Source organism: Pteropus vampyrus, unplaced genomic scaffold (genome assembly GCF_000151845.1).
Source record: "Pteropus vampyrus isolate Shadow unplaced genomic scaffold, Pvam_2.0 Scaffold8, whole genome shotgun sequence".
Classification (NCBI taxonomy): Eukaryota; Metazoa; Chordata; class Mammalia; order Chiroptera; family Pteropodidae; genus Pteropus; species Pteropus vampyrus.
Genome location: NW_011888789.1, coordinates 15,338,183 through 15,358,507, shown reverse-complemented (window position 1 = coordinate 15,358,507; position 20,325 = coordinate 15,338,183). Strand labels below are relative to the sequence as shown.

General features: G+C 38.9%; 1 protein-coding gene across 1 annotated transcript in view; it reads right to left on the bottom strand.

Moving 5' to 3' along the window:
- Positions 1 to 1,505: 1,505 nt before the first annotated feature.
- The window catches only part of CHRNB3 (cholinergic receptor nicotinic beta 3 subunit), a 20,182-nt gene continuing 1,362 nt past the window's right edge, over positions 1,506 to 20,325 (bottom strand). Inside the window, exons 2-6 of the mRNA XM_011372868.1 lie at positions 12,097 to 12,248; positions 10,994 to 11,038; positions 4,044 to 4,153; positions 2,899 to 3,781; positions 1,506 to 1,713 (exon numbers count right to left, since the gene is read on the bottom strand). Of these exons, the coding sequence (XP_011371170.1) occupies positions 1,579 to 1,713; positions 2,899 to 3,781; positions 4,044 to 4,153; positions 10,994 to 11,038; positions 12,097 to 12,248 (1,325 nt within the window). The 3' untranslated portion in view covers positions 1,506 to 1,578. The remainder of the gene's footprint in view (positions 1,714 to 2,898; positions 3,782 to 4,043; positions 4,154 to 10,993; positions 11,039 to 12,096; positions 12,249 to 20,325) is intronic.

Below are 20,325 nucleotides of genomic sequence, written 5' to 3'. Positions count from 1 at the left end.
CTAAAATTGGCAGTTAGCGTATGAGCTCATTGTTAGAAGTTTCAGGATTAACAGAATGCGGTTAGGGGTTCCAGAAACTAGGCCTAAGGTATAGACTTCCTTTGTCCAGTTTCAGGTTTTAATTATTCTTTAACCTTTTCACATTTCAGCAGGCTGTCACAGTACGGCCACTAGAGAGGTTCCTCAAAAAATTAAAATAGAATTAAAATAGAGCTACCATATGGTCCAGCAATCCCACTTCTGGGTATATCTAAAGGAAACAAAATCATTCTCTCGAAGAAATATCTGCACTCCCATATTCAATGCAGCATTATTCACAATAGCCAATGCATGGAAGCAACCTAAGTGTCTGTGGATGGAAGGATGAATAAGGAAAATGTAACATAAAGAAGGAAATCATGTCTTTTGCGATGCAGATGAATCCACAGGGCATTATGCTAAGTGAAATAAATTAAAGAAAGACAAATACTGCATGATATCACTTATATGTAGATTTAAAAAAAAGAAGAAGTTGAACTCAGAAACAGCAAGTAGGAAAGTCATTGCCTGTGGGAAACAGGGAGAGGCTGGTAAAAGGGTATAAACTTTCAGTTATAAGATGAATAAGTTCTGAGGATCTAATGTAAAACATGGTGACTATAGTTGAAACGCTGTATCGTATAACTGAAATTTCCTAAAACAATAGAACTTAATGTTCTCACAAAAAAAAATTAAAAGAAGAAGAAAGAAAGAAAGAAAAGAAAAACAATGGAAAGCTTAGAAGGTATTGTTGAAATGGATTAGATTAGCTGTGGGGACTTAAAAAACCATTATCGGAGAATGTTTAGTACAAGTACTTCAAGAAAAAGGTAATGGGTATTAATGACTGCACTTCTGGTAGCAGATGACATTGTTTCTATTGTAAGTTCTTTTGATACGACCTTAAAACAAGTCCCAACTGATAGTAGGTTCTAGTTTCACCATCGGAAAATCTTTTCAATGTTACGAATAAACCATGAATAACACCTGCCTTAGAGACTACATCCAAGGGAGACCATTTTTAACAAATGCCATGTTGGGGGCTTTTAGTCGAAAGGTGGCATCTTGGAATCTTCATAATAACAGTTATGCTGTGCCAGGTGCTGTCATACCTGTGTAATTCTCCAAATGGTTCTTGAGATTTGTTCATCCACAATGATAGAGAAGTACAACATGCAGCCCCATTGTGCAACTCGGACAAAGCACCAAGGATACCCATAGATATAGGAGACCCAGGTCCTGCCCACACAAATAGCTTCACCTGGAGACATCCTTAAATTCTCGGTGGGCCTCCTTAGTTAGGCCTTAGTCCAGCTTCCGGGGGCATCAGTCCACCAACCAGCAACAGTCCTTGTGCATCCTGATTTGTGACCTCAAGCTTTAGCATATGACTTCACCCTGAATGTCTGCGGAAGCCAAGGCAACCATGAATTTACTGTGGACAAATCACATTTACCAAGGTTCCGTATATATATATATATATATATTAGCTGGATGTCAGTTCTAAGGTGTAATTTTGTCTTTATGGGATATATTTTAGATTGCGCTGGAGACTTGTTCCTAGTGATAACTGTGTAGCCACATCTTCAAAGCTGGGGTAAAAATCAGAACCGAGCCTGTAACTGACACTATCAGAAAGAGCCACAGGAAGATGCGGTCGAGAACCTGAGCTACAAACTTCCAGTCTTGTACTACCTGCAAAAGAGAAAAAGATACCTTCCATTCAAGGTGCTGGGCAACTATTCTGAATTCATTTCAAGGGATTTAAAAAGAGTAATATTCAGATTTATAACACATCAATATAGGCTCAGATTCTTCCCCATAACTTCACTAAAAGTGCCCCCCACAAAACAGCCTGTGAACGTTCTTCGACATTGGAGATGTAAAATAGAAATGATAGAATCATTTATGCATTTGTAAACATTACTGATTAAAATGGGGAAAGCCTGATTTTTACATAAATAAAAAGCCAGTACCTCTTAGTATGATGTTTCTTGATAATACATATGAAATGACTTGCAAATTTAGAAATTAAGAATTGTAATGCCCCAATATCACAAGTCGTCTTTTCTTCCACTCCTCATGGGGATATGGCTGCTACAGCTCCAGAATGATAGACACTGCAGAGGAGAACTGACCAGGAGATGACAGCAATTCATAAGGGAGAGAGGAGACTAAACCCCTTTGTAGGAAAGGAAGGTGAGGGGAATGAGCAACAAGCCTCAAAGGGCAAGGTGAGAGCAAGAACAAGCAGCAAGGCGAGGGAAGCCTGAAGGACAGGGGCTAGTTTTCACCTTTCAAAGAAAAATAAATGTCCTATTTCTACTACATGGGGATTTCGTACCATGTCTCAAGTCATGTAGAATATCGATAGGATCTGAGTCTAGGACTATTTTGAGTCTGAAATTCACACTCTTGCCACAACTTTTTTTTTTTTAATCTGTAAACTAAATAACAACACCCTTTGTTGTAAAACAATATTTTAATATAAACTTAAATATATGATTCTTTGTTTCTTTATTTCCGAATACTGTGGATAGCGATTGAAATATCCGCCATCCCATAAAAAAGAAGAGATAAATTACCAGAGACCAGAATAACCAATTTAAAATGTAGAATTAAATTAAGTAATATTAAGTCTAATCACAAGGAATTGTATTTTATAGTTGCTTCACTTTTGCTCATTCTGTTTTTGTGAACTTCTTCCTAAAAATTCATACCAAAACCCCTAATATATGTCAGCGCTTGTTTTAAATTTTATATATGCAAAGCAGATTGCTAATAATGTGACATTTTAAACAATGGCAGCATTTTGTTGCAAATAGATATGAAAATATTTGTTCTTGTACACTGCATTATTATGAATATGAGTTTACTCACCTGGCTGATAAAATGCTCTTTCTTCACATGCCGTGAGATGTATCTAATGGAATCAGCAGCCTTTTCCAAGAAAGCAACCAGAACTTTTTCTCCATCGCTAATCTGTTTTTGTTTCTTTTTTTCTAGGACTTTACCTTTCACTACTGGCTTACTCTCATCTTTATCAGAGAAAGAGTAGCGATCCACGTGGTCCTTCATGCAAAGTAATTTAGGAAGTTTTTGCAGAAATAGGCTCTTAACCCAAGGGGCCATGGGATGGTAAGTTGAAGAAGATCTGTGGTGAACATTAATGACAAACACAGTAACAATAATCGACAGAGTAACAAAAATCATAATGAACAAAAGGTACTCTCCAATGAGAGGAATGACCTTTGAAGAAGATGGGATTATTTCCTCAATTACTAAAAGAAAAACTGTCAAGGAAACCAAAACAGATGTTGACAAGGAAAGTTTTTCTCCTTCATCGGAAGGTAAATAGAACACAAGAACTGTTAGAAAAGAGAGCCCCAGGCAGGGGATTATCAGGAAGAGAGTGTAGAACAGAGGCAGGCGTCGCAGGACAAAGGAGTAAGTGATGAATGGATACGAATATAAACCGTCTCTTCTGTTTCCCTTCATCCCTTTTGCATTTAATATTTCCCATTCTCCATTATCAAAGAAGTCTTTTCTGTCAACATTTTCATTTATCAAAACGAGGTCAACCATGGTACCATCGTAAGTCCAGGACCCGAATTTCATGGAGCAGTTCTGCCGGTCAAATGGGAAAAACGTGACATCCATGGTGCATGAACTTTTATAGCTGGCAGGAGGGGTCCAAATGACAGTTCCATTAGATTTCACTATGACTTTGGTCATGAGGGAGCCTTCGAAACGTCCATCAGCACTGTAGTAAAAGGAGTTTCACTTTAATGGTTAGTTGAAAACTTTACTTATTAGTTAGGTTTTGGAGGGTTTTTTGTTTTTTTTTTTAGCTCTGTACTATTTGTATTTTATTACTTTCCTACTATAGTGTCAAACAATATTTAAAAAGGAATAATTCTCTCGTTACTTAAGGTTGTACATTTTTCTTAATTATTTTACCAAAGCCAAGCTCTTCTATTTCTAGTCCTAATCTGCCCAATGTCCTTTTCTTCTGTGATACTTACTTTTCAAAGAGAACTATGTCAGGAAGCCAGAGAACTTCTGATGGAACTTTAATTGAACGAATTCCACCGTATTCATCAGGATTCCAGCGTAATTTGTGGTCTGTCCATTCCTGCACAAAATTAGTATACTGTAATTTTATTCTGAACATTAAATGTATTAGACTTTGGAATCTTCAAGTTTATGTTAATCCTCTAATTCAATATTTTATTTAAAAAGGGAAATTCATTTGCTTTAGAGCTTATGACCCAATCTGTGGTAGTTCAAAAGATACAGCTTGAACCAGCCTGGTCTCTGATCTTGCCCAGGCCTGCACACCTGTCCTACCTGGAATTTCCAAAATTGCCACATCTACGTCACAATGAAGAGGCTCAGCAACAAACATCACTGATTCACGATCCATTTTTTCAACCTGTTTTCTCTTAAGAAACAAAAAGCAATGATAGATCTAACTCAGTTTATTCTAAGAGACTTGGCCTGGTGATATTTTAATCTTATGATAAAGGGTACAAGTTATTTCAAATGTCATTTAAAAGTCTTGAACAAACATCCACATTATGTTCATATAAAATACCCACTATCTACTGACTACTCCTAATGACATTATAACTTTTATCCAATGAAAAAAATACTTTCCAAGAATTTTTTAAGTTATAATCTGAATTCATTTTGTGAGCACCCAGTTTTAAATTATATTCCTAATATTATTAGCTTCTAGGTGCTTACATATTTTTCTTCATAATAGAATGAAATCATTTAGCATCTTTTATAGGGGCTGATGGATCCAGACTAACAAACTTGACCATTAATTGATTGGATTATGAGGCTTAAGATGATGATGTATGGATGACCCAATTATAGTAGAAGTAGACGTTCTTAAAAAGATTTTGGATCCAGAATCTTATGAAATCTGACCTGAAAATTAAATTCTTCTATTCCACTGTCCCTCATGTGGACAGTTGAATAATGATGTAGGATAATATTGAATGACATTTCAGAAAGTCGGAAGGATATGCCTGGCATGAGGCTTCCAGTGATGTCAACTATATCATTAAAAATCAGGAATCAGAAGATGGATGACTTTACTGGATGGTAAAATATTAAAATATGCATGATGCCTGAGAAATGAGCAAACTATACACTCTAGATAAGACATTATCTATTTTAGACAATATTTGTGAAGCTTGATCCTTGAAAAACAATGGTTAAAAGATAAGCATATTTAAAAAGGTACAATCTAAAGAATAAAAAATTGCATGACTATGGAAAACTATGTATATGAAGGCTGACAGTTTAAGAGCCCAAACTAATAAAGTATTTACCACATTTACTTGGTATTCACAAGCTTCTCTCTCTCTCTTTTATTTTTCCCTCTTCCTCTGCCCATTTTGAAAAGCAAACATAATTTTCTTCCTATGAATAATTTGTCTCCTACTAAGGAGACTTTTACTATCAGCAGCAGGTCTGAATGTCAGAAATGCTGAAGGGACCTCAGAGTAGCACTTTTTGTTTTACTTTCATTTCACTTATGTTTCAAAATTTACTCACAATAAAATTCACACTTTTTGTGTACAGTTCTATATGCAAGCAGTTGTATCATCACTAACACCATCAAGATACCAGAACAACTCTGCTGCCCCTAAAATTTGCCATTTATAATCAACCCCTCCCACATCCTCAACTCCTGGCAACCACTAATCTATTTTCTGCATTTTCTAGAATGTTATATAGATGGAATCATACAGTAGATGATAGCCTTTCGATCATGATTTCTTTCATTTATCTTATGGATTTTGGATTCTTCTATCATTCTATCATTTGCCAGGTAAAATATTTGGATTCTTTCCAGGTTTTAATTGTTATAAATAAAGCCACTATTAATATTAATATTTCGTACCGTATTTTGGGTAAAAACATTCTTTTTTTTTCCTCTTGAGTAAATAACTAGGAGTGAGATAATTAGGTCATATAGTGAATGTATGTTTAACTTTATATGAAACTGCCAAACTGCATTCCAGAGTGTCTGTGGCATTTTACATTCTAAATGGCAATGGATGAGAGTTTCAGTTGTTTGACATCTTCTCTGCTACTTGGTATTGTCACATTTTTAATTTTAACTACATTATAATAGTTATAAAATGGTTATCTCACTGTGGTTTTTAATATGCATTTTCCTAATGACTAATGATGTTGAACATCTTTTCATGTGCTTACCTGCCATCCATATATCTTTTTTGGTGAAGTGGCTGTTAAATCTTTGCATATTTTTAATTGGGTTGTTTGTTTTCGTATTACCAAATTTTTAAAGTTTGTTATATATTCTGGATAAAAACTACTCCTAGCCTGGAGCTGCCTTAGACAATAAAAAAGTAAACTAACAGACAAATAATAACTACACCTGTGGTCCTTGCTATGAAGTGGCAAGGTGGTTTGGGTATAATGATACAGAAGAGTGTTATGGAAAAGGAAGGTAGTTTTGAGGAAACGACATTTAAACTGAGACACGAAGGTAAGAGGGAGCAGTGGGAGGTGGCGTGGAGCAGGGAGATCTGCTGTAGAGGGAAGGCAGAAATATGGGAAGGCATAAATGAGTAAGAGATTAGGAATAATATTCAGTATCCGTGTAGCATGTGCTAGCCAAGACTCTCAAAGCCTTTTACAAATATCAGCTCCACTTTGCAGCAGCTCCCAGGTGGAGAGGGATGTGACAGCAGGAAACAGGAGAGCACAGGATATGTCAGGGCCAAATATCAAGGTTAATCTACAACTAAGAAAAGAATGGGAAAGTGCTCCAAGTCTAGGTTTCTTAATTCTGAAAAGTGCAATTTCAAATCCATGCCATATATATTCCTTTAAAATTGTCTTTTCTTACATAGATTACCTGAAATATCACTCATAAATGTCTAGCTATTACAATTTAGAACCAAATTTCATTTAAACCTAATCATAAGACTTTTTTTTACTATTAATAAAGTCTTCAAATTATTCTTAGTTTAATATTAAAACCAATAGATAGTATGGAACAAATATTCCTTGCTATTGTTTTGATTCACAGCCTCTGGTACTTCTCTGGGAGCTTCAGTTATCTTAAGGCCAGATGACAAATTGTTAAAACCAAATTAATGTTGATTTATTTTAATCTTAAAGATAGTAACATGACATATTATATGTCTGATATTCCCATTAGATCCATGAGTTGCCAGTGCCAAGAGATGGGATTTATCATTAAGGATGAGAAAGTCTATAAAGGTGGCACCAGGAAATGACATTTATTAAGTCCCTACTACTTGCCAGATAATGTACGAGTCACTTTCACACACATGCTCTCGTTTAATCTCCCAAGGACACTGTGAGCTAAGCATTGCTTCTATTTCATAGATGAAGAGATTGAGAGTCACAGAGGTGAAATGACTTGCCCAAGTTTACATAGCAGGCCTTTTGACTCCTAACTCACTCTGCTCAATGCTTACTCAGAGTCTGCTTGAATCAGAGACCAAACTGGCCTCCTTTGCTAAGATCAGAGTCAAGTTATAGAAAAGGTAGAATAATAAGATGGTGATAAAGGTCTGCGATAAATTCATGGACTTGTGTCACTGCAGGTTATACAGGATAATTAGGCTTTGGGGAGCTCACCCAGACCTTTACAGCAAGACTGTCCCTTCCCTAGGAGGTTTGTTTGTTTATCCTCTAAGACCAGCTCCAGAGATCTATCCAATGAGAACTTCATTATGTTTGCTGAACTTTTTGTTGATCTAAAACAGAAATCAGCTGTTGGAGGAACAACACTAGTTTAAGATGTTGGCCATGGCAGACATTCAGGCGCCTTTATTTTCCTCAGGATTGTCATGGGGAGAGGAAAGCAAACTGCTTTCAGAGACAGTGAAGCTGGCTCACTTAGAATCTTATTGTCTTATTGGTGTTTACACCTAACAGTGCCTAGTACAATGCCTAACACAGTGCCTGGGGCAGAGTAGGTGCACCTACTCTGTAAATGGTTATTAAATGAAGAAAAGGGACATTTATTGTCATAGTGATTATCCGCATGATAACATCTGGCAAGGGTCCCACTCTGGGTCATTAATGAAAGATTGGTTTCATCTCCCATGACCTTTAAGGTGCTTGCAATGCAGTTTCCTAGCCTTGAATATGACGAAACAGAATCTGAGTGGCTGGGGGCATTAAGTACCTTCTCCTGAAGTTTTAGTTACTCTATGTTAATAATCTATTTATGATTTATAAGGTTTTGATTACTCTTGGGAAGTACAAAGGAGGAAGACAAACGAGTTTGCAAAATAAAATCAATAAAATAAAAATAGCTCCATGTAGAGGACTTTCTCAAGATGTCACTAAATTTATGCTTGATAAATGTCTTTGGTTGAGAGGATACAAAAGGAATGTCTAAATATGCCAAAGGAGAACTACGGAAATAGACAATAGGACTGAAGAATTGGGTAAAAAAAAAAAACAAAAAAACCCCCAAGCATCTCAGTTGTGTATGCTACCATGGAACATACTTTTGTCCCAGAAATTTATTATCTCTGTAGATATAAATTAGAGAGCATTTTTCAGTGTCTGGGAGGGAAATGAGAAAAGAGGAGGTTGTGATCATTTTAGTCTTATTTTGGCAGAGTTATACAGGCTGATTGGAGTTTCCAATAGGTTTGTTCTGATGTGAGAGCTTTGGGAAGTCATGTTACTGGGAACTCTATACGGGTGGTTCATCACTTCATCTTTTTGGTTTGCATAGCCTCTGTTGATTCTGTAAGACCCAATTTAAATACCTCCTCCCCCTGGAAGGTTTTCCTGATTTTCTCTTGTCTCATTTACATTTTCGTAGCAACTCAGTACCTTATGTATACTTTCTTTATGGTGTTTATCATATTACAGTAGTTATTTTTTACACAATTGACATTATGTCCTCTCCTTGAAGGCAGGGCTTTGTTTTACTCTTTGTATATCCAGAATCTAGCAGGCACTTAGTAGGCTCTCAATAACCCCTTAGAATGAATGGAAAATAGAGTGAATCTTCACTTCATTCTCTCCAAATCTCTTTCTAGACCAACTTTATGAGATGTCCTAGAAGTTGAGGAATCAAAACCTTAGAAGATCAGGATTAGGAAGCAGGCTATACAGGAACAGTACTGAGAGGAGAATTGTACATCTCCCAACAGCTTGCTCCAGTCTGAGGAAGCAAAAGTTTTCTTCACATAAGTCAGACTTCCCTTAACAGTGTGCAGCCTTGGACAAGTCATTTCAGTTCTCCAATCCTCAGTTTTATCATCTCCAAAGTTCAAATAATAACATAACTTACTTTATAATGTGGCTTGAGAATGAAATGAGTCCATTCCCATGAAACACTCAGCATAGAGTCTAAGTACTTAGTAAGTGCTCGAAAAATCTTAGGCATTTATTAGCTGCTCTGAAATTGAGATCTGTGTAAAACACCAATGGTAGCTTTTTTTAAGCATCAATTTTATTGTGTTTTTACCATCCATTTTCTTTTATCTTTTATCTTTCTTTTACTCTTTCAGTTTTAAAAAGCTAAAAAAGAAGTATAAATTAAAATCATCATGAAATTCAAATGCCTCCTATTCCATGCAGCCTTCCCTGCCTGCCACCCACGCCATAGAATTCATCCTTCTTTCTTGCTTCCATATTGTTGGTGCCATAACATAGCACTTATTGACTAATACCTATTGTGACTTTCCCATTACAAATCCAATCTGTGTGAGTAGAACAGCTTTGATAATATTCTCTGCAGTTCTATGAAATGCACAGATGTTTCCCTACTTCGGCTCCTCCTATAATTTAAAAACAAGTCTTGACGTTTAGTGCCGAGGTTGGATGTGGCAGAGGCCAGAAACTGAGAAATCAGATTCCAGCTAGATGGGTTACTAGACTTTTCTATCTCTAAAAATGGGGGTAATGATACCTAGCTTTGCTAATCCAGAATGACTGAGAAATTAAACGAGATAAGAGATTTGACAACACTTTGCAGATTAAATGCAATGAAAGTCTATTATTTTCAACACTTCGATGAAATGAGAACCTATGTCAGCAGTCTGGCTTTTCTGAGTGTCAGACTACCCTGCTCCTGCAGATTTCTCTTGTTCTGTTTTGGGTTTTGGAGAATTTTAAGTTTTGATTCTATCTTGACCTAGAGGCACTCGCAAGGCCACTATGATTCTGGCGGCATAACTTTGCTGGAAGTCATTTCCAAAGCTTTAGTTAAGGCCCGAGGAGCCCATGGCTTCTTCCTTTAATGTCTAACCTTGTTTTCTTTGGCTGAAATGATATCTTGTTTTCAAAATCTCAAAAAAGTGAAAAGCACCTACTATCTCAGTATCACTGGCCAAAGGTTCCTGGATCACTGCAAGAGACTAATACGAGCTTAATCCCAAGGAACAATTGGAGAAGGAGGTGTGTGTAAAGCAGTGAAAGGTTTTTTGGTTTTTGTTTTCTTTTTCTTGACTTCCTCTGCATATTTACACTTTAAGAGAAAAAAGTTTTTCTTCTTTCCCCTGCAAAGGGAATGTATATCTTTGCAGAGGGCCAGTGGGGTGAGGGAGAATTGAACATCACTGATTTTCTCATCCAGTTGCAGTACCGTTAATAGGAAAAAGTTGCACCCTGGAGGCTTTCCCTCCTTTTCTCCAAGTAGCTTAGGGACCGGCACCCACTCCTCACTGTCAGAGAGACACCCTCTCACCTGCCCCGTGGGCAGTCCACTCCAGAGCAACAATACAGAACAAGGCATGCCTGTGGGCCTCCAGGTCCTGCTCTCTGACTCTTGGAAAATAAAACAGAAATAATAGACCTAATATTACCACATATCTCCCTAAGGAACCCAATATGCTCTTTGAAATAATTAGTTTTCAAATGGGAGCCTTTATAAATAGAAAAGAATAGAAATAATTGAGTTGAGAGATACAATCCTTGGATTGACATTTACCTGTTTGAGCCACACATTTGTTGTCATCAGCTGGTTCTTTTCATCCTAAGAAAATAACAATTAAAAAGATGTAAATTCAATTTAAGATAAGTGGTGTTTTGAAAAATTTTTTTTTGGGGGTCAGAAAGACCTCTCTGAGTCTTACCTTTGAGGTAAGACTCAGTGTAAAGTGTAAAGGATTCTCAACTTAAGAACAGTTAAATGGCATGGGATTCTAAAATATTATTCATATTTTGCTTAAAATAAAAAATAATAATTAAAGCCTATAGCAGATCATTGTAGTGGTATTTATATAAAATTACATAACCGAGAAAGTACTTCGAGGGTGCAAATTAGGGCGAAATACTAAGTAAACTGGAGATGCTCTGCATGATTTTCTAGGAGAAATCCTGGGATGTTGAGTCAGCTGGGGTGGGTGAGTGTGTGTGCATGTGTGGTGGGGTAGGAGATTTGAGCAACGTGGGAGGATTTTTCTGGGACTGTGAGGACCACGGCAGGATGATTTTACAGAATTTGGGTTGTTACAGGTCACTGATTTCCCAGGAACGCAATTATGGCAGAAGCGAGGGACCAGCAAGAAAATTAACAGAGAATGTTAAAGTATGGGTGAGGTCAGGGAAAGGTATAAGGACCTAAAAGAATCCAGGACAACAATGGGGTGGGTCACCATTCACTCTGGTGCTGTCACCATCTATCTGCCCTCTCTCCCTGCAGACACTCCTGCCAGCCCTCCCACAGCTGAAATGACACTGGATCAGCCCTGGGCTCAGTTCTCCCTTCTCTCCAGCCCCATCTCCTCACCGTGGGTGCTCGTGCTGGGTATAGCAAACCCACCAGGGGCAATTCTCGTCCTAGCAACCGTATCCACCCTCCAGTGAAAAGGTTCTACACTAATACTGTTGCAATAAATACATACTCCGTGACACTTCTCATTCCTTCCTTGGGTCATTTCACTAGCTTCTTGGGGCAGATTTTTCTCTCGCAAGAAGTTATTTTTAAAACTGAAAGGCAGACGTGGGGAAGAAAACAAAATAAAACTTTTACTCACAAACAGCTTAAAGAATGCATGTTCTTTTCAGTGTATAGTGCCAAGGATTACTCACCACATCTACGAGCTGAGATATCTTCAATCCAAAGAATACTTTTATAGTGTCATTAGAATTTAATACAGGGCGAACCCATTTCTGATAACCTTGGAATAAATGTCTGAGGAGAGCATCTTCGTTCTCGGCTATTGAGCTGAGTCCCACAGCAGCTGTAAGAATCATGAGGGAATCTGAATTAACAGGAGAGGCATAATGGCTGCTTTCGCATCCTGTGGCCTGGAACTCCATGTACTTCTAAACAGCCTAATTCAGCAAAGGCAGTTTTGAGAGTACAAGGATTCTCTTTAACCATTCTCCATGCCCATAACACAAAGCTAAAGGTAGATTATACTTTACCCAAACCTTTACTCTCACGGAATTTTTCTCATCATGAGGTCAGCTCCTTGACCCCAAAAGATCACCTATAGCCACACCCTTACTCTCTACCTCCCATCTCACTTGAGAGGCCGCCCCTTTCCAGGCATAATCTAGTATCCATCACGGCACCTCTTTGGTTCCTTCATAAACCTTATCACAATTTGTTGCGTATTTGTCACTGTTTGTCCTTCCCTTGAGCTCCATGATGACAGGCACAGTATTATTTGATGGTGTTTATTTAGAACCTGGAACAATGCCTGGCCCACAGCAGGTGATCATTTTATATCTGTTTGAATAACCAGCTAAAGGAACATGTCAGGGCCATTTTCCATGCATTCGGCACATATCCACTGAACACTTGCCACGTATCCTGCAGTGTCCTCTTGCCTTCCTCCTGAGGAAGTCTTCCCGTGTGAAGGCCTTCTCTGGTCAACAACCAGGTTCTCATACTCTTCCCCACCCCTAAATGTGTGAGAGCCAAGAAACACTCCAAGTTCAAGCTTTAACCCTCAGGCTGAAGAAATGGTTTAGGAATGCAATCTAAGGATACATTTTGTTTCTTTTCATGCTATGCTATCAAATTTAAAACAAGGAAGCTCTTTGTTATTGTTTTTTAAAATCTAGCCCCTCTCTTCATATATTCAGCACCCTATTAATATCCTACAGCAACTCATTCTGCATGGTATGCTTTACCATACAAAACCTTTTTTTTTTCACTGAGCGACACACATGATGGGCAATGATCACAAGCAAGACACCCCCCAAGTTTACAGGATCAAAACTCAAAGATTCTTGATGAGAAGAAACACATGACAGCACACATTCCCTGTATGTGCATGAGACTTTCACTTTACTAAGGAAGTAGCAATTCAAAATGCACGCTTAACACTCCTGGGGTGAACAAAAGTGTGGATAAGACAGGCCGCTTGCTCTGTCTGACCCCACCCATTCATCTTCCACTTCAGAAAGCATATTGAAATGCAAATGAGTGATAGAGAGAGATGTAACCTTACATTTGTGCTTATTTATTCAAAAAGCTAACCGTTCTCACACTTTGATGCTTCAATTATTCTCAGCAAGCAGAGATGCATTAAGGAGCAGGTCAGCTGAACGGCTGCCAGGGCAGCCCTCTGTAAAGGCCCTAAAAATCTTACTGGAAATGGAGGGGAAGGAAGGGAATTAAAATTCTCTGAAGGCTCCTGAGGGAAAGGGAGTTCACTTCCTCAGTATGAACTTCAAGAATCTCCCTACCTCACATCTGGTCTTAACTTCCTTCAAAATACATCACAACTCTAAATGCTTTCCATCGTCTCCACTGGTACCACCCGATCACAAACGCCATCATCTATCTCTTGAATCCGTGTGCTGCTTCCTCATTTCTTTCACTCGTTCCCCTTTCACAGTCCATTATCCACCCAGCAGCTAGAGCCAACTCTTAAAAGCAGAAGATTATGTCAATTCTCTGCTCCGACCCTCCAAATAGCTTCTCATCAACCTTAGAAAAAACATTGCCAAGTTCTTGCAGCCTGCCCTCCTCCACCCTGCCCTTACCCCTTCTTCGGTGCCTCAGGCTCACCTGCTCTTTCCAGAACAGCCCAGTATGCTTCCGCTCTGGGAAGACTCTCTTGCCCCATGCTCATTCCTTCACTTTGTCCCTCTTTGCTCAAATGACATCTCCTTGAAGAGGTCATTCCAGGCTATATGATCTAAAAATGTCTTCCCACACTCTATCTCTTTATGGTACCTCATCTTGCATCAGAGCACTTGATCAGATTATATGTTTATTTGTTTATTGTCTGTCTGCCCCACTAGAAAACACCAGCTCTAGGAAGCCTTCTTCACTGCTTTCTCGCCAGCTCCTAGGGCAGTGCCTGCGACAGTGGCTGCTGAGCTAAGGAGCACTTGAGTAGCAATGCAGTTAGCTGCTTGGTTTTTGTCTGTCAAATGGTGTTTGGAGCATTTGGGCCGGGGCTGAATTGTTTGAGAGAGGAGAGTAGCAGGGAGGCCACAGCTGTCCTCTTTCTCTGGCCTTCCTTTAAGGAGGACAATATTGTTTGTGGCAGACACTGCTAGTTCCCTGCCCAACAGCCATTTGCTCTTTCTTCCTTGGCAACAGATGCTAAATTTATTCAGGATCGCATGGTGCCAACTTAGAATGTTTCCCTCTCAGGCTCCCGTACAGCTAGGAATGGCCATGTGATCCATGTGTGGCCAATTAAGATACTAACAGAAGCCACTAAGTGATATTTACAGGAAGTATTGTTGAAGAGGATGGACTCAATCCAATACGCACCTTTTCACTTTTCATCTTTTACCGTTTGCCCTTTCTTCTTCCTGCCTAGAATTTGGACACGCTATCTAAAGATTTGGCCACCCAAGTATGCAAGCAAGCCTGATGAAAGCTACACACATAAGATGGCAGAATAGAAAGACAGACAGAACCAGGGTTCCTGATAGCATTACAGGACTGCCATACCAGCCCTGGACAGCCTGCCTCCAAATTTTGTGGCATGCGAGAAAAACAATCTCCCTAGTTGGCTAAGCTGCTATGGCCACTGTTATGTGCATCTGAGTGCCATCCCAGCTGCCGAGAGTGCCAGGTTACTGACTGTCGCTGAGAGTCCTTGTGTCCCAGTTCAGCCCAATGAGTACAATTACTTAAAACACCATCTCACGACAGATAGACACGTTCCAGGGAGGCTGAGAACAATGAATCATGTCTGAATCAACACACACACACACACACACACACACACACACACACACACACACGCGCGCGCTTCTTAGCTCAGGCAACCCTGAGTTATTATAATTTTGGACATAAAAGGGATTGTAAGAAGAGCAGAGACTGTACTTTTGAACTTTTCCTGGAAGGAACATTTTACTATCATTTTGAGGGAAGGTGGAGTTACATGTTAGGAAGGAGCTTATAAAATTAGGACCTTGACATTCCCAGCATTTGCCACTCCCAAAGCCATGCCCTCTGTGAGGATAGTTGGATCCTATTCTTCACTAGGATCTAAAGGGAAACGAGCAAATCTGCCCTTTTAGGACCTGTATATGTTTCAATCCATGTTGCCAATATCAGAGGGTGAGCTGCTGAATCAAGGAAGAAAAAGCATAAATCTGTATTGAATATTATGGGTTGAATGTGTCCCTTCATATTCATATTTTGAAGCCCTAACCCCCAATGTGATTGTATTTGGAGAAAGTGCCCATAAGGAGGTCATTAAGGCTAAGTGAGGTCATCTGGGTAGGGCCCTAACCAGACAGGATTGGTGTCTTAGTAAGAAGAGGAAGATCTTTCTCCACACAAGCACTGAGAAATAGCCATGTGAGGACATAGCCAGAAGGCAGCTGTTTACAAGCTAGGAAGCGTTCTCACTGGAAACTGAATTTTTTGGCACCTCGATTATGGATTTCTAGCCTCCAGAACTTTGAGAAAATAAATTTTCATTAAGCTACCCCGTCTGTAGTGTAGTCTTTTGTTATGACAGCCTGAGCTAACTACTACAAATCTGTAATAACCAAAACAGACCTTACTAAAAAAAAAGAGAGAGAGAGTTAGACCAAAGGTTTAATGCTTTCTGCGTAATATCTTCAAGCTTCCTTAACCTTCCCAAAATAGAAGCTCAAGTCCTTGACGTTATTGGAGCAGACATAGAGCACAGGCCTGGAAATATTTCTGGTTTGTTCTTTTTGCAAAATAGACCATTATGAGGAAGGGCAAGTGCTTCTACCATTGATTCTTTGAGGCCAGAGACTCGATAAATATTTGATGAGATTTGGTGAATGAACGAATTAATGCATAATTACACAAAAGGCCATAACACACTTTCTGTGCACAAGGGAAGGAGTCAGAGTGAACCCAGCTCACAGCTCCAGAGGATGTAGAACCACAGATGTACTCGGGGTTTCCAGTTTTACAGAATAAATGGATTCCTGAAAAGATTTGTGTAAACCAATTTTTTGCAAAGGAACTTATATTTTAAATTAATTAGTCAAGACCAATAGTCTAAGAAACATCTCAACGATTCATTGGCAAGTCAAGAAATTGCTCTTAGAGGATGAGTGACACACCCCACTCCAGCCCCATCCCCAATGCGGGTGCTTGTGATCCTCAAAGTCAGCTTCCTGAAGGGGAGGGATGGGAGAGCATTTGTATTCATAAATAGTTCCAGCATTAACTAAAGAGGAAGGAAAAGTGAAATGATAAAGAAGCAAAGGTAATGGAGCTGGAAAGGACCTTCGAGATTATCAAAGCCTTTCATTTAGCAGGTGAAGATCCTGGGGTACTGAGAGGGAAAGTGACTTGCCCAGGGTCACCCAGTTAGGAAGTGGCAGATGTGGTCTTCTGACTCCCAAGTCAATAGTTTTCCCCCCAGCCCATGAGATTCATTGAGGATTAAGGAGGCAAAAGACTGTTTCCTCCACTATGGTCTCCTTACTGCCACATAGAAATAATTCCAACAATTCACTTCTGTGAACATATGTTTGTTGTTACTGCTATTTTTGTTGTGTTGTTTTTAGCATTGTATTTTCCAAAATACTTTACGGTTGTTTAAAGCAATCTGTTCCTAGGAAGTATGACATTTTTAAACCAGGTCGCAGATAATATTTGTTTGGTCTTAGGGGGAGATTCAGCACTGGCGGTGGTGTTCTGTAATCCTACTCGAATCTTCCTCTGCTGCGATTGGCATCTGGCAGACTGCTTTGCCCAGGGTGGGGGTTGGGGACTCTTGATGGGAACTACTCTGTGGTCACTCTCCTTGGAGGTGGACAGCCAACGCTTTACAGTGAGAGAGCAATCCTGCTTCAGATTTGACCGTGGTCTTCCCAAATTTCTTTGCTTTGAGTCCTGCTAGCACACATTCCCCACCCCCAACACACACACACATCAGAGAATGTGTGCTGCCTGCCTGTTAAAGCTTTTCACCATTTCTTTTGGTTAAAAAAAATTTGTTTCTCACCTAAACTCAAGTTTCCCCCCCTGATTAATTTTTTGTCTCATTTTTCTTTGTCAAAATATTTCCCTTGAGACTAGACAAACAACTCCAGAGGTAGAGGGCAAGAAGAGGGAGAAGCAGAGAGAGAACATGTAAGCGATTCGGACAGACAGAGATGGAGAGTGCTCTGCCTGATTCCAGTTATCTCCTCCATGTGAAACTCAGGCTGGAAAAGTGCTCCAGGAGGGTACACTACTCTTGGCTCAGGATGCCAAGTCTGTTGCCAAACTTGTCATTTGTTAGAATGAGAATCCAGTAAATATTTATTTAATATTGAGAGGCTCTGGACTCAGATTCAGAGATATGAGTTCTGGTCCTAATTCTAAGCCATGTGATCTTAAGCAAGGCATTTTACACCGCCCACCCCCCCCACCAAAAAATAGGGAGTGGGTGATAGGTAAGGCCCCTGTAACTCACGGGTCACGTGCCTCTAGGATCTTTACGTCCACAAAACAGCCACAGAATGTGACCTATTAATGTAAAAGATTTGCTGTTCCAAAGATACAAAAGAGAACTAAAGTTTAATGTGCATCACTGATTGAGGAAGAGCCCTTCACTGGCTGATTATTTACTGCCACAGAGAAGGCATCCAGGTGAAGGTGACTAGAGCTGTCAAGGGACTGACTAGTCAGGACTCACTCCCTGTCAGGAGGCAGGGATCTGTCAGCCCCAGTACATGGAATCGTGAGAGCTTTGGATGCGGCGCCCAGTACCAGCTTGAGACAAGAAATTTTTCTTTGGAAACTACAGCTTGACCTGGTCTCTTTATTCTTCTTGATCATCTTCTTGATTTCCTTTCCTTTCTTCAGGCTCTGAGACCCTCTGCTCTCTCCTTACTCTCATAGCAACACCCACCTTCAGCAACATTTGACACTCACTCACACTAAGGTATAAATAACTGATAAGACTTAATAAATGAAACTTCCCATGATTATTTATGGTTTTATTGAAGACAACATTGTTGCTTGTCCTCAGCTGGGAGAGTAACAAAATACTTGAAGAATTTCAAACCTCAGCAGCTGTGATTGGGAGAGGTATTCTTTTTTGTTTTGACATCTTTTGGTATATTTTGGTTTTATCTTCCATTATCATCTCCTTTTCCAAAACAATCATATCATAAGTATAGTAGTCTTTTATATCAACACATAGAGCAATCTCACAGAATGGAATCAAATAATAAATATTTAATGAATTCTTGCTAGCATGAAAGGTTATTAGAATGGCTTTGTTTTATTCCCTCTTGCACCCCACATGCTGGAACCATCCCTAGGATGCAAGAGATCCTCAATAAGTATTTACTAAATGAATAAACACGTGTCATCATGTGACGGGAAGATAAATAAGATACAGTCCCTATTTCTGGGAGCAGACACAAACACACAGAGCATGAATTAACAATACAGGAGATGTCACATGGCCATGCACATTTATCCTTTTCGCCAAAACCAGAAATATACAAATCAGGGGTTGCCCCTTGTAATTTGAAAAAGGTAGTTTTATGTGGCAAAAGAAAACCATTTTCTTTATGATGCATAGTAAAGTTAAAGAACTCAAGGAAAGGTGACATAAATCTAAAAATCGAAATAGACTCCAATGGATCTAGAAATATTCGCAAATATGAGTTACTACACGTTATGATATAGATTCATTATAGATCTATGACAGATGTATACATCTCAGGATACACTCCCAAACTCTTGCAGCCTACACAAAGGAGAATGAGTACTAAGTTCTCCTCCAGTTCCAATTTTCTTATATAACTGTTACTGTGCATAGAGCAGGATACGTAGGTGAACTGAGAAGTTTTCTGCTAAACACCCTTGCTAACCAGTGAGATGATTTCTCTGAAGAAAGAATGATAAGAATCAATTTTTTCATAGTAAATAGAATATTCTAGTAAGTTAAGGCAAAAAAAAAAAAACCCATTAAATACATGTATGCTAATTGTCTGCTAAAATACACAGAAATTATTTTTATGTTTGGCAAATTGCATTTAAGACTTTGCAGAGACCAAATTTAGTGCTATTTGAAAGTGGGTTTGATGCTCTCTGCACTTAGAAATTGCTCTGTTTTCGAGTCTCAAGTATGGGGAAAGGCTACATTTTTGAAGATATGATAATGTTCGGGTGTGTGTTCCTCACAGTTCTATGATTTTTAAATCTAGGATTTATTTCAGGACTTGAGCAAATCTATCTCAGTGTCTCTGGTTCTCCATGTGAAAACTGCAATAATCGAATGTGGCAAAAATGCTAGTAACAAATAAATACAAATTGCTAATGGCATAACACTGTTTTCTCACCATCTGGCTCCTGTCTCTAACTGGTTTCTGGCACAGTGGGAAAAGCTTTCTGTTCTTCAGTTATGCAAAAAGCGAAATGATTTCAAAACCCAGAAAACTGGCAGATGCAAATGACCACTTTCTCCTGAAGTTTTCAGTTTCCTTTTTCTTTTTTCTCTTCTCTCTCTCCCTCTCTCTCCTTTCATTTGCCCTCTTTCTTTATTAAGAATTCCTCTATTTTCAGGTGGATAACAGTCACATAAAATTCACACGTGTCCATAGACATTTGATATACATTTTTAATTATGATGTACAAACATACTAAATATACCTACATATGCAAATTTATTAAAGTGTTTATATAAGTCTAGAGGATATATTGGATAAAAGTATCTATACACAGATGTAATGATTATTAGCAGACATGATGTCAAAGGGTTGATCGAATAAATTTCTGTGCCAAATATTTTAACAATTCTCTGAGTAACATTCAGTGCATTTCATAACATTTTTCCTGCTTTTGTATCTTCCTGCCAAACTCATAATGATTCAAAAGGAATAATGCAAAAAAAGCATAGACATTAC